The sequence below is a fragment of the Grammomys surdaster genome, unplaced genomic scaffold (assembly GCF_004785775.1).
Source record: "Grammomys surdaster isolate TR1022 unplaced genomic scaffold, NIH_TR_1.0 342, whole genome shotgun sequence".
In the NCBI taxonomy this organism is placed as follows: domain Eukaryota; kingdom Metazoa; phylum Chordata; class Mammalia; order Rodentia; family Muridae; genus Grammomys; species Grammomys surdaster.
In genome coordinates, this window is record NW_021604761.1 from 1751448 (window position 1) to 1766182 (window position 14735).

The following is a 14735-nucleotide window of genomic DNA, read 5'->3' on the forward strand; positions in this document are numbered from 1 at the left end:
ATGGCGAAGCCTAGCCTAAATGCCAATAACCAGGGAGAATATGTCACCGGTTGGGAGGCAGGGAAGACACTCCTGGGAAAGTACAAGCTGGCCCAGTCAAGTAGGTAAGGTGAACAGGGGCAAATGGAACACACTTTAAGGTCATTAAACAAATAGGGTGTGTTATGCTTCATGAAGACTGAGAGTCCCTAGCATTCAAAGTGTAAGAGCCCCTGCCACCTCTCACTGTCACCATGTGCTTTCACTGTCCTTGCAGCCGGGAGCTGATAAATGTCCCTCTGCTGCCTGACAGGCTCTAAACACTCATGGCATTCCCCATCTCTGAAGGAAATGTGATCACGGGGAGCTTGAACTTCTGCACACTCACTGGTTGTTTCCTCTGTTTGCATCAGTAGGGATTGTGCCCAGTCTTTGTTCACTGAGGGGCTTTCCACCACAGACCTGCAGCCATAGTCACACACCGCAGTGAGGTCTGATTTTAGTTAGAACTGGAGTCTGCATGTGAAGCCTCAGCTTCCACCCTCAGCCTCTCTCTCCAGTGCTGAGGTTCCCCAATGTGCAGGTCAGATCTGCTGTCTGTGGAGGACGCTGTGCACTGCAAATCTAGGGAGAATGTCTGTAACTCATGAGTGCAACGTCCATGTAAGCTTAGGTTCACAGAATTTATTTCATCAACTGTGAGCCTCAGTCTGTGAAAATCTTCAGTGTTGATGCTCCGTGATCTTGTCGTTTTGCTTCTTGAACTGTCTTAGAGCAAATAACTCCAAGTAAAGATGTTTTTCTTTTTTAGTAGATTATTATTTTACTGCTGTTCACAGAATGATTAGAAACTGCCTAACGTTGAACATTTAGAGGAGGGGGCAGAGGACTGGATGGTTCCAGAGGAGATGCAGGCACAGGGTCTGACAGGACTCCATCTCTGATGAGATGCAGGATCCTGAAGAACTAAGGAGAGTGGGTAGGCTCTGGGAGAACACTGTGTCACTCATGAATTAGCCCCTGTCACAGGGCACAGGCCCTGATGAGGGTGAGATGCCCTGGGCAAGTTGCCCCTCCCAGTCACGTGGGGAGAGCAGGAGGTGCTGAGGTAGGTTCAAGAGAGTGGAGATTCAAATCTAACCCGTGGGGTGACATTCATAACACTTCCGGTCATACCCCAGGTGTAGCACTACTGGCAAATTTGAAACCTTTCCAGTCATCCCTCCACATTACAATAAGGTTCACAGGACTCCTTAACTCATGAATGATGCTGGTCCCCTAATAAGGTGTGGATGAGAAGCTCTGTGTGTCACAGTCACACAGAGGATATTTACGATGTGTTCCTACCTGGTGACTGACAGAGCATCTCTTACAGTCCCTCCGGTGTGTAGATGATGTATAGTTTTTTCTTCATTGCCATGTCCCTAGCATGTTACACCCCCCATGGATACTAGCAGGACAGGAGGGCTCTGACTCGGCCAGGATGAGGGGAGAGGGTACATCCAGATGGTTGTCATCTCTAAGTAGAAGTGCAGGGCCCCCTGGAGGAGCATCTGACCTTTACAGCTCACTTCTCTGCAGAGGTCTCCATTGCAATGCATCCTGGGTTTTGTTTGTTTGTTTGTTTTGTTTTCTTCCCTTCAGCTTGGACACCTGGAGAGCAGTCAAAAAAAGACCTATCAGAATCCAATGGCTTCAGAAGAGATGCAGAAAGGTAGTCAGTTTCTTCTTCTCTGTGTGTTTCCATCTCACAAGCGTTCCAATGGAAGTGGAGATGCCACAATTTTCCCTTGTCCTAACCAGCACCATTCGATCTTAGTGACCCCCCCATGCGTGGTCATTGTGCATTATCTTGAGTGCGCGATATGCTCAGGGGATTTGAATACTTGGACTCCAATTGGTGTTGCTATTTGAGGAGATTATGGAATTCAAAGGACATGGAGCCCTGCTGGATGACGTCTGTCCCTGAGGGTGGGAATTTAGAGTACATGGCCCTGCTGTGTGTGGTTTGCATACTTAATCTTAGCACTTGAGAGGCTGAAGTAGGTGTATCTTTGTGAGTTTGAGGCCATCCTGGTCTACACAGTGAGTTCCAGGCCAGCCAGGGCTACATAATGAGACCATGTCTCTAAAATAACATAAAGTAAAATAAAATAAAAAGCAAAATAAACAAAGAGTTGACAGTCTTGCCCCCTTCCAGTACATGCGGTACTTCCTAACTGCAGCTAAGATGTGATCTGTCAGTTTCCAGTACTTGCTTCTCTCTCTTCACTACCACTGTGGACATCTATCCTTGTGGAGCTCTGTGAAAACCTGACATTCTCTCTCTCTCCTCTCTATCTGTATACACAGACACAGACACACAGACACACACACACACAGACACACACACACACACAGAGCAGATATTTGCTGCTGTCTTAGGGTTTTACTGGTGTGAACAGACACCATGACCAAGGCAATTCTTTTTTTTTTTTTTTTTTTTTTGGTTTTTTCGAGACAGGGTTTCTCTGTATAGTCCTCACTGACTTGGAACTCACTCTGTATACCAGGCTGGCCTCGAACTCAGAAATCCGCCTGCCTCTGCCTCCCAAGTGCTGGGATTAAAGGCAAGCACCACCACCTCCCGGCCCCAAGGCAATTCTTACAAGTACATTTAACTGGGGCTGGCTTAGAGGTTCAAGGTTCAGTCCATTATCATCAAGGCAGGAGTGTGACAGCATCCAGGCAGGCATGGCGCAGGAGGAGCTAAGAGTTCTACATCATCATCCAAAGGAAGCCAAGGAGCAGAGTGTATTCCAGGCAGCTAGGTGGAAGGTCTGAAAGCCCACCCCCTCATTGACACATTTCCTCTAACAAGGCCATACCTACTCCAACAAGGCCACACCCCCTAATAGTGCCACTCCCTGGGCCAAGCATATTCAAACTACTACAGCTGCTTTTATATAGAATGAGAGTGGGGGTGGTGGATATGCATCTATGTGAGGAATGTGGGAGACTTTGGAACTCTGGATTAGAAATGCAGTTGGATCCTGTCAGCAGAGCCCCTGGAAGGCAGTCCTGCTGAGCAGTGCAGAAGGGTAGAGACCAGTCCTGAGATTTCACAGGGATGCAAGGATTTTATTTGTAAGAGGTCAGTCCCAGGATAGCTTGACAAAGAACCTAGGTATTCTCCACCAGCATCCTAAGAACTCACATAAGGCTAAATTAAAAGCAATGGACTAATTTCTTTGGTGGTGAAAAGGTCAACACAGCATAACACTGACTGCAGATACTTCTTAGCAGGGACTCTATGCTCTTTTGTCTACAATGAAAAGAACAAGTGGGACAGGAAGAAATGCCAAGTGCTTCACACTTTGCATTTGGTCTTAGGAAGCTCAGTGTCTCAGAGGAGCTATGACAGTCGAGGAGGTTAAGGAAGTAAGGGAGGCTCCTGCCCTGCAGTGGAAAGTGAGACTACAGTCTGGTCAAGACCAGCTAAGCTCTATCTTGGCTGTGAAGGGAGAAAAATCCCAATCTTTCTGGCTGCTAGAGAGGAAATGCTTCAGTGTTCTAAGTTGCTGTTGAGAAGGTTGATTGTGACAAGGGCCCATCTCAAGCTGGCAGCCAAACCTGGCAGTGCTGTCTTTGTATTAATGGCTTTAGAGTCACAAAATATGCAGTAGTTCATGTGGACATGGATGCTTTTCATCAGTTTCTGAGAGCCCTGAGCACTTCCTGTATTCTATATACACTGATACTCATTCTATCTTTATTAAAATTTCTACTACTGACACAATGAGACAATGGAGAACCTACTAGCAGCATGAAAGTCACAATTGAAAACACTGGCACCACAGTGTTCACCTGTAAGAGGCTCCTGGTGGCTTAAAAAAAAAGAGCCATCAACAAGTGGCCTGTTATTTCAATGGAAGCCAATGTCCATGATTAACATCTGGCAAGTTGGTCCTAGTAAGCTCCGCTTCCTGGTGTGCAGAGGGAGCAGGGTCACTTCCTCTGCACACGGTGTCTCCTCTGCACGTGTGGAGCAGGGTCACAGAATAAATAGAAGCAAAGGGAGGCAGACACAGAGACAGGTGTGAACATGTGACAGACAGTGAAATGACAGAGTGATCATAGAGGACAGACATCTGGAATCTCTCTGCCACAAGGACCCCAGTCCCACTGAGTAATACCTTATGTTTATGGCATCGCTTGGTCTTCACCACTGTATTTCTGTAAAGTTCCTGTTTCCAAATACGCTTGCTGAGCATCGCTTCCTCTTTAAAGACCTCTGCCTGGTGGATTGTATTTCCCTATATTTCTTTAAGGGATTCAATATTTCCTCTTTAAAGGTCTCTATCATCCTTTTAAAATTGGATTTGAGATCTTTTCTTTTTTTCTTTTTGCTTAACTTGTGTTAGGATATCCAGAGCTTTTGGTAGTCACATAGCTGTGCTCTGAAGTTGTCATATTGTCCTGGCTTTTGTGGACCCTGTTCTTACTCTGGCCTTAAGCCATCCTGTTGTCCCTGGGTTTTCCTGATGTAGCAGTTATTGGAAGGGGCCATAACCTCAATGTTCCTGGTGCAGCAGGATTCTGTGGGCAGCCGTGGGTTGGACAATGGAACTCAGGGGGCAGTGCAAGTCTCCCAGCAGTTGGGATTGGGCGGCAGAGGGAGGCAGACAGAGAAATGATGAGACAGTGCAGCTACGGGAAGGGGAATATCACACAGCTCTGAGCAGCTGGGCATGCTCCAGAGGACTCAGTGGGCAGGGAAATGGGTGGAGGGAAGGACTCTAACCTATGTACTTCCGAATCAGCAGGTCTGATGAAGATGAGTGGAGAGGTGGCTAGATCAATAGAGGTTCATGGGACCCCATACTGTCATCTGACCTCATTATTTTCCTGATAAACAATTGTAGGTAGCATTGCTGAAGAATACATTGGTTTTCTCAAGGAAGTACTGTGCAAATCAGATCTGAAGACCCTGATAACTGAAGATGGAGCCTGGAATGGATTTGTGGAAGCAGCAGAGTTGTCAAGGTGACCTGCGGGGTGCACTTCGTGCTGCCCCCCAGACCAGGAGAATGAGGGTTATTTCCTGGTCAGGCATACCCACTCAAGGCAGTCCCAGGGGTTGGAGATATGGACCCTCCTTCTCAACGATCCAAGAGGAGTGTTTACAGCATGTTATTCCAGGTGGAAATCACCTGAGGTTGCTTGAAGATGTTGCTCAAAGTGCCAGGACGATTTTTGCCACCCACTAGTTATGTGACCTTGACAAGTTAGTTACCATTTCCTGATGTCCACCACCGTGGAACTGTAGTGTGAGAAGATAGGATCATCCAGGTGGGCTTCTCAGCATGGGGCCAGCACACAGTGGGATTCTCAGCATGGGACCAGCACACAGTGGGATTCTCAGCATGGGACCAGCACACACTGGGTGCTCCTGAAAGTCAGTTTTGCAAGCTAATTTTAAAAGTGAGAAGAGACAAGGTCCAAGGGTCTCTTGTAGAGCTGAGGAATCAAGGATTTATTTTGAGACAAGTGAGAAAAATATAGATTCAACAAGCCATCTTCCAGGTGCTGTCTCAGTCCCTTTCCTCCCATCTGGGGAGATGTAACAACACCAGGATCCTTCTTCGGCCTGAGGAGGCAGAGAGCCCATCTTGCAGATACACAGAGCTGGGTTAGACCCTGACTGTCCTTACTGAGCAGATCCAGAGCCCCATGATGTTTATCAAGAGTGAGAGTTTCATCTAATAGGATTGTAAAAGCCTAGGATAAGCAACAGGTCAGGGTAGGAAAACCAAGTGCCAGTATCCTTCCCAAAGCCCAGAGAGACCAGGACCAGGGTCACAGCCATGGGTCAGGAGAGACTGTGAGTGACCCTGGAATGGAGGTGTAGGTAGCAGGCTAGGAGAGCAGGGCTAGAAGGAGAGGGAGAGTTGGAGGCACAAAAAGGGGGATGGTCAGGGGCCCAACAGAAGACATGTAAGGGAGAAGGAGCACTCCTCCTACTCTGATGTCATGCCTCATGTGTGTGTAGAGCTGTTCATGGGTGTGCCCTCCACACACTGTCTTTAAAGACTGCAAAGTTCTTGGGGGTTATTTGGGGACTTCTTCTGTTCTACATAGAGTGCCCTGAATATCAGGAAGAACATGTGGCTGCAGACAGCTCCCAAAGGCAGTGTGTTTGGAGGATGATTCACATGAGTCCTGAATCTGAGGCAACTTCATGATAGCATACCAGAGGAAAATGCTTCCCTTTTTGTTTTGAACAAATTCAGGGGATTTCTGTCCTTCCGATTACTACAGATGATCTCCAGGCCCCTTGCCTCTTTGCACATGGCCTTGTTGTGTTCCAAGAAGACACTGCCATCAGCTAAGGTGTCTGTTACCTTGGTGATCTCTGTCTACATGAATCTGCCATGTTGAGAGTCAGGAACTAGTGAGGAGGGGCAGTCAGTGTGGAGCCAAGATTGGTAGCAGCTGTCCTGTCCCAATCACCACAGGCAGGCACTGGTCTTGTGAGCTCCAGCCTGGAAGGGGACATCTTTGGGCATCTGCAAAGAACAGGCAGCAGGCAAAACAATCCGGAGGGTCTCCTGGCTCCTAAGGGATTGGCTTGTGTTTTATTATTAAATTCTCAGAAACACTTAAATGATAAAGTCAGAGGAAAGAGTCTCAGTGAGCCTTCCTTCTGATTTTGACACCAACTATTAATGAAAAACCATTCTAAGCCAACTATTGGATTGAGAAAATTTAAAAACAACTCAGAACTCACATAGATGATTGCTATCACACAGCACAGAGGGTTCAAATGAACCAATGGAGACATGCAGGAGTGACTTCTGAGAGAGCGTCAGGCTTCAGATTTCTTGTCCTTGGGATGAAGCATCCTGCACTGAGAGTGTGATGAATCACATGACTCCTGCACACCAGAAAGCCCACCCTAGGAAAAATATTCATCCTGAGACAGCATCCAGCAGCCGGGAGGACACTGCATAGGACTGTTGTCCCAAGAGAGAGAGATGGAGCCAGTCTGCACAGCCAAGGGGTGGGGGACTCAGGGCCAGCTGGTAGTGAGCTCAGAAGACAGCCCATCCCTTACAGGGACACCAAGAATAGATCAGTTCCAGGGACATGGGCCTCATGGGAATCTTCCTAAAGTCGATGGCTTAGGCTCCCAGTTCCTCTGGAGGTCAGAAATGGGAGGAAAGTCCTCATCACACCCACATCTTTAAGGTTGAGTATGTCTATAGAAAATCATTGGGAACAGTGTATCTCAGACCCTTCATTTCCCCAGTTGAAATACTTATGGGTATTTAATGAAGTTTCCTGCAGATGGGATCCAAAGCTAACCTTAATGCCAACACTGTATCCAGCAGACACAGGTGGCCTGATGAAAGCGTTTAGAGCAAGTGTGCTGTCACTGTGTACTGTCCCATGAGGTCAGATGTGGAGCTGTTGACTGCTCAGGTCTGGGAGTCTTTCAGATGGAGGAATCCACTCTGAGCATGCTCAGTCTGTATCTCCCTCTGCAGGGCTCCCCAGGCAAGCTCAGGCATTCCTGCAGGCTGGATGCTGCAGGGGATGCAGATGACTTCCCAGCATCCAATGGTAGAGGGGAGACTCTTGGGAAAGGTGCATCCCTCACAACACACACAGTTCTTAGGGTAGAGAGAATTTGCTCTCATCCCACATCCCTGTGCTCATCACAGGGTTCCCACAGGTAGTGATGTCATTGATCTTGAGTGATGACATTTTATCAAGTGCCTTTCACTATGGTGTCTTGACTCTACATTATACACTGACCCCTGTGGACTAAGGACTGTGGGCATCTAGAATGTACCAAATGTTCACAGTACAGTGGAAAGTTTTGGATCTCTGTAAAATGATTTCCTGTTTGGTTTGTTGTATGAAGTTAAAGACAGCATAAGCTTTTATCTTTAAAATAAAAAATAGCTGTTTTCCTCATGCATTTGCCTTCTGTCACAGCGAGGAGGAAGCTGTACTGCGTGAGGCTCTGAAGGAACATTTAGAACAGGAGCCCATGGATGAAGATGACGGACCTCAAAGGGAGCAGCAGAAAGAGCGATTTTTGCAAGAGTTTCCTGAGTTGAAAAAGAAACTAGAGGACCATATCAGGAAGCTCCGAGACCTGGCTGACCATTTTGACAAGGTGCACAATGACTGTACCATCTCCAATGTGGTGTCCAGCTCTGTTAGTACTACCTCTGGAGTCCTGGGCCTCCTTGGTTTGGCTCTGGCACCCTTTACAGCAGGGACCAGTCTGGTACTCTCAGCTACCTCACTGGGTCTGGGAGCTGCAGCATCTGTGACTAGTCTTACGACCACCATTGTGGAAGAATCAAACAGAGTGTCAGATGAATCTGAAGCCAGTAGACTGGTTGGAGCCAGCATGAGCATACTTGAGGAGATTCTAAAGATTGTGCCTAAGATCACAATCAAGCTTTGTAGTACAGGTTTGAAATTAGTCAATGCCTTCAAAACCCTCAATGATCAGATCCGAGCCATCAGGGCAGCCAGATCCATCTCTCGCTCTGGAGCAGTGGCCAGTAACCTCACATCCACTGCCCAACGTCTTCTCCCCATGACCAGAGGAGCCAGGATTAGAGCAGGAGGGCTTACAAGTTTGTTCATTGTATGGGATGTGTATCACCTTGTGAACGAATCAGTGGATCTGTATGATGGGGCCAAAACAGAGTCAGCTAGAGCACTGAGGGACCTGGCTCTCAAGCTGGAGGAGAAGCTGCAGGTATTTCAGGAGTTCTACAATGCTCTGAAGTCAGCCCTGCCTCAGTGACCCCTCCTTCAAGCAGCTAATAGTTCAGGGGAGATGACATGTGCAGGGTTGGGGACAATAGAGGCATGTTGTAACAGGGGAAACAGCCTGAGTTCAAGTCCATGGTAAACATTGTTGAGGAGTTTGAATTTCTCTGGCTGAGCAGAGCCAGGTCAATGCAGATGGCCAGGGATCCCAGAAGAGCAAACTGAAGTTTAAAAGTGTATCAGACTTCCCCCAGAATGGAGAATCTGCAGACAAATCAGCATCCATCACTCTTATAATACCCTGCTAAATCTTAACATCTGTGCTATCTCCTCATGGTCTTGTGCTGGATTTTCTAAATGCTTAGCTATCTGAGATACGATATTGTTTTACTGGGGTTGTTTTGCTGTACTTTTTTTTGATAGTTTTTTTTTTGGGGGGGTGGGTTGGGAAGCAGTTTCAAATGAAGAAAGCAGAAAGTGCTTTTCATTGGGTTTTTTTTAAATTGATTATGGATTTATCATGTAGATGACCTGGAATTTCTAGGTAGACCAGAAAATTGTGATTGTCTTCCTAAGGGTTGGGGTTTGCATGTCTGTACCTGAGAACTGATGTATGATAGACCATATTACATAGTATATAGTATAGAGTTCATTGCTTATGCTAAACAATGTGTGGGTGTTGACAAGTATCTAAAGTGCCATACATTTGAAATCATATAGTAAGCTGCCTTTCAGATTGGATTTTACCTAGCCATATGCTTTTAAGAAATAAAAAAAAAATTTACAAAGGAGGATCTGAGTGTCCTAGAGTGTGGGGAAGGGGACTGTAACATGGTGGGTGTGGTCAGGGAGGGCTGTACAGTACAGGCAATGAGAAGTCAGGAAGCCTGGGGAGCAGAATATGGAGAGAGCCAGAGTGAGAGTCAAGGCAGATCACATAAGGCATCAAACAATGTATGGAATGGAGATGAAGTCAACACTTCTGTGACAGGAGACTGGGCATATGGCTCTCAGCTCCTTCTCAATCTGTGGAGGCCTGCTGGCCAAGGTGATGTGTCAGAAGGCATGGAGATTAATCTCTGGATGCACCCTGAGCCTGAGATGGCAGAATTTGTTTTCTTAAGTACCATTCTGAACCCTAAAACACATAGTGTACGGAGAGAAGAATTTATGAAGTCACCCTGAGGTTATCACACAAAGCCAGTGGTGAACCCACACCCCTAAGTAGACCTGAGTGATGCTCAAATTTATCCAGAGCAAGACTCCTTGGTAAGTTGGGGATTTTCCTCAGTTTCCCCACTTGTTCAATCTCACCATAGCTCTAGAAGATGGTGTGGACCCCTTTAATGTACACACACTCTGACAGGAGAACTGGACTCTGAGCCATGTTGGGTATGGATTCATTTTTGAAGCATGAGAGAAGTATTCCCTCGAGTGGGATCACCAAGCTGTCAGGGCTCAACTTAGATAACAGACTGCTTCTGACTAGGAAGTTAGGAGGGGATGCCTGAGCATGCCCCTCAAGACAGAGATAAAAAGGAGAACATCTACCCAAGTTCAGGAGAGTACCCTGAGTCCACCTTGGTGACTTCCATTCAGTCCTCAACTCCACAGAATTTCATTGTGGATGCCCAAGGTTCAAGACCATAGTCAGGAAACAGAGAGAAAAACAATCGGTACCACTGGTGACCATGAGAGCTGCAGGGTTTTGGTGCCTGTTCCCTGGGGTATGAAAGGTCTTCCTCACAGCTCTCTGTGAATCTAGGCTAAAAGGAAAAGAAAAACAAACCTTGGGATGGAATGGGGACAGCTATAATGATGGCTGGTGTCTCATGGTCCTCTGTGGATAGCAAAGCAGCTAAGATCAAAGATTCATTGGCCCTCGTCCCAGTAGCTGCTGCTTAAGAAGTCAGTCATGGGCCCAACCTTACTCTTCCATCATCCTCACCAGTAGAGAGGCCTCTTGCCTGGTTAGATCCAAAGAAAACATGATCAGCTCTAGACATGGCTGTCAAAACAGACAGAATCTGCTCAAGAGAGATGAAAAGCAAGGTTCTGGCCACTGGAGTGGTAACTGTGGTTAGCCATGATGATCGGTGACATCATATAAAGGAATATGCAGCATGGGTCTACCTGCCATGCTAGGGCCTATGATTCTGTGAAGAGAAGAAACCCTGAGTCTAATGCTTGCTCTGTGCAGATACCTTATTATAGTGCAGCAAGAAGTCCTGACATGTAGCCATCTAGTGGCCATAGATGAACTGGGTTCACCTGAAAGGAGGGCTGGAAATAAAAAGAGATGGAGGGGTGAGAGAAACATGGAGCCAAGACAAAGGTTTTTGATCAAGGCTCAAACTTTAATATTAAGCACTTTGTATATATAGGGGAAGCCCATTGAACCCATCTTTTGTTTCAGCTGGATTATGTCACAAGACAAGCTCAGTGGGTAGTCTATTCTTGTAAGTTCTTGTAGGAAGTTATACATGCAGCTAGGGTGGATGACTCTACCTGGGTCCCATTGTGGCAAGGTTGATTGTGGTAATCAAGGTCTTTCTGGCCTGCTCAAGGCTGGGTGAGGACACAATTCTCCCTTTTTAGTTTTTAAAGATGAGCAGTACCAGTAGCTGGACGAGGGTAAAGATTTTCTTGGTTTCCTGTTTAAGGTAGAGTGGCCAGGTGACCATGTCTGGCATAGGTCACTGTCTATATTGCTCCTTATTACCTATCAAGGAGGACAAACATACATAGCAGTATTGATGTTTGCCTGTGTCTTAGGTCGATAGAAGCTCAAGAACACTCTTACCCATCTCTGACTACCAGCCTTCTATAGCACATTCTTTCTCATACAGACTAAAGCAACATATGAATTCAGACCAAAGGACCTATGAACATGCACTCAATGCATTTCTTCATAGCGATGGATAACTGTCATGGTGAATAGCTGAGCTTGCTGAAAGTGATCCTGTATGAAGGCAACCAATCTGTTTAAGATACAAGGTCCAAAGGTTAAAAGCAACAGATTGTAATTAATGGTTCAAGCAGTGTAGAAATTAATGTTGAAAGAGGGAATGTCCCAGGTATCTAATCCAGCCGCTAATTGGCAAGGATCAAACAAAAAGTCTAGCCACCAGGTATTTGGGAGTGGCTTTGAGTATTGAAAAAAAAAAACCACTTGCTCTCCAGTAAGAGTGAAGACTGCACTCCAGGTTAACTCTGATGACGGATGGGGATTCTGAGCCATCTTCATCATTGTATCATTATCATTAGGCTCAGGATCTGTGTCCACTTGACGGACCAATCCTTCAGGCAGCCATCAAGCTTCATTTTCTTTTTGTGAAAAAGCACAGACAGAACACTGTCCCCAAATTAAAACAGGGTCAGGACCATTCCAAGTATTAGTTAGGGTGTCTCTCCACTTAACCCTGGCTTATGAGCTGGAAGTGACTGGGTGTCAGTGGTAATCAGCTGCAGGCTGACCTTTAGCATCAGTTTGCAAAAGAAAAATTAAGACAAATAAGACAAAAACAAGGTGTGCTTTCAGTGACCTTGGAGGGTATAACTCCCCCTCTTTTGTTTTTAAAGATGTTATTTTAAAGTTCCACAATACCTGTTTCACAATACCTTGTCCTTGAGGATTACAAGGAATCCCAGTAAGATAGGTAACCTTAAATTGTCAACAAAACATCTCAAATGCCTGACTGCAATAGCCAGTTCCATTATCTGTCTTAATCTGATATGTAACACCAAGCACAGAAACATAATGTAGGCAATAACTAATTCCACTTTTAGTTGTTTCTCCTGTTAAAGCAGTTGCAACTAGAAAGTCTGAAGGTACATATTTTAATTTTCCAAAATCAGAAATGAGTAACATCTATTTGCCATAATTGATTAGGTATAAGTCCTCAAGGTTTAACACTATTATGAAGAAATTGACGACACTGAGAACAAGTCTTTACAATTGACATGCACATTCTCTAGAAATACCAAACTGTTGTCTCAAGCTATTACTATTCTCATGATAAAAGAATGAAATTGTATGTCCACTTGTTCCTGTATAAGGACTATAATCTGCTTGGTACGCAAATCTGCTGTGGTAGTCCCCTCACTAAGAGGTCCAGACAATCAAGTCTGATCTCTTAAATGTCCTATAAAGTTAGGAACAATACATGTTTCATAAATTAATATGTATTTGTATAAATAACTGTAAAATTTGAGAATTAGCAGTATCTAAAAAGGCTATCATTATACAAATTGAAAGCTTGATTTTTCAACATTTCAAAAACAGTGGCTATACCACATGTTTCAATTATTTGTGCTGAAGTAGGGGGAAACTCGAGAAAATGAACTTGTGATCCAATTACATGTACTGCCTTCACATTAGATAAGCCATCTATAAATACAGTAAACACATTTCTATGGGCTACATGAATAAATTTACAGGAAATACAGAACCAAGCATAGAGGGAAATTGTAACAACTTGTCTTTTGGATAATGATTATCAAATTTGCCTAAACATTTGCCATGCAATAGACCAAATATCAGTATTCTGCAATAATCAATTTAGTTGCTGTTTGAAATAAGGAATAAACATTTCATCAGGTTCTTGAGACAGTCGTTCCAAATACTGGAATAATTCTATCCTACAATTCTGTATTAACATAGCAACACTTTCTTTTGTTTTTAAAGATTTATTTATTTATTATGTATGAATACACTGTAGCTGTCTTCAGACACACCAGAAGAGGGCATCAGACCTCATTACAGATGGTTGTGAGCCACCATGTGGTTGCTGGGATTTGAACTCAGGACCTCTGGAAGTGCAGTCAGTGCTCTTAACCACTGAGCCATCTCTCCAGCCCAATAGCAACACTTTCATAACAGGATGTTCGAACTTTCCTTGGAGATGAAGAAGGATGAATCCACATTAATGGTCCCTTTTGCCAAAGAACTGCTGTGGGACATCCAACAATTGATTGGTCTGTATAATGTATCTGTTGTTGGCTAACAGCTCCCTCTACTTTCTGCAAAGCTATTTGTCCCTCATCAGTTAATTGTCAGGGTGAATTAGGATTTGCATTTCTCTTGAGGATATCAAACAGAGGTTTAAATTCTCCTGTGGTAAGCTTAAGATGAAGTCTTAGCCAATTAATATCTCCTAACAACTTTTGAAAATCATTAAAATTAAACTATCTCCTTTCTTGCATGTATGTTTGCAAGCCAGAAGAGGGCACTATATTCTATTACACATGGTTGTGAGCCACCATGTGGTTGCTGGGAATTGAACTCAGGACCTCTGGAAGAGCAGTCAGTGCTCTTAACTGCTGAGCTATCTTTCCAGCCCCCAACTATTTTTTCTTATTGGAATTTTCTGTATCACAATCTGCTTAGGATATAACTGAAGTCCCAAATATTGAAAAAGATGTCACCTTTGAATGTTTTCTGGAGCAAGAAGCACTCTCCAAAATTTTAAAGATCATTGTATGAGAGTAAACGCTTGCAGTAAAACTCCTTCAGAGGGATCAGCTAATAAAATATTCATATAATGAATAATATACACTGAAGAATTCAAAGTCCTAACCTCTTGTATAAAACCAGAATCAATTTTTTTATATAATGAAGGGCTATTAGCCATTCTTTGAGTCAAAGATTTTAATGGTATCACTTTATGGATTATTCAAAATTACAAGCAGACACACTAAATGCAAACCTCCCACAGTCACTAGGATGCAAAGGAACAGTAGAAAAGCAGTCCTCCAGATCCATAATAATTCTATGTGCATTTCCTGGAATGGCAGCTGGAGTAGGTAAGTCAGGTTGTAATGATGCCCCAAAAGTTCCTAGTTTTATTAACCTTTCATAAATCCTAAGTTTGAACTTTGACTTGGAATAATGAAATAACAAATCCCTTGGAGGTGAGTGAGTACATCAGCTCCAGTCGGGGGGGGGGGGGGTGGAGCAGCCATAATTCTAATTTTTC

General features: G+C 44.7%; 1 protein-coding gene across 1 annotated transcript; it reads left to right on the forward strand.

Annotated features, from left to right (window-relative positions):
• LOC114630607 (apolipoprotein L3-like) lies at positions 1-8791 on the forward strand. Its single transcript, XM_028778850.1, has 3 exons — positions 1-100; positions 4884-5004; positions 7963-8791. The coding sequence occupies exons 1-3, from the start codon at positions 1-3 to the stop codon at positions 8789-8791; spliced, it is 1050 nt and encodes a 349-aa protein (XP_028634683.1).
• The last annotated feature ends 5944 nt before the right edge of the window (positions 8792-14735 follow it).

Coding starts and splice junctions, on each gene's coding strand:
- LOC114630607 (XM_028778850.1), top strand. CDS start 1: ATGGCGAAGCCTAGCCTAAATGCCAATAACCAGGGAGAATATGTCACC. Junction 101..4,883: donor GTACAAGCTGGCCCAGTCAA/GTAGGTAAGGTG, acceptor AAACAATTGTAG/GTAGCATTGCTGAAGAATAC. Junction 5,005..7,962: donor GAAGCAGCAGAGTTGTCAAG/GTGACCTGCGGG, acceptor CTTCTGTCACAG/CGAGGAGGAAGCTGTACTGC.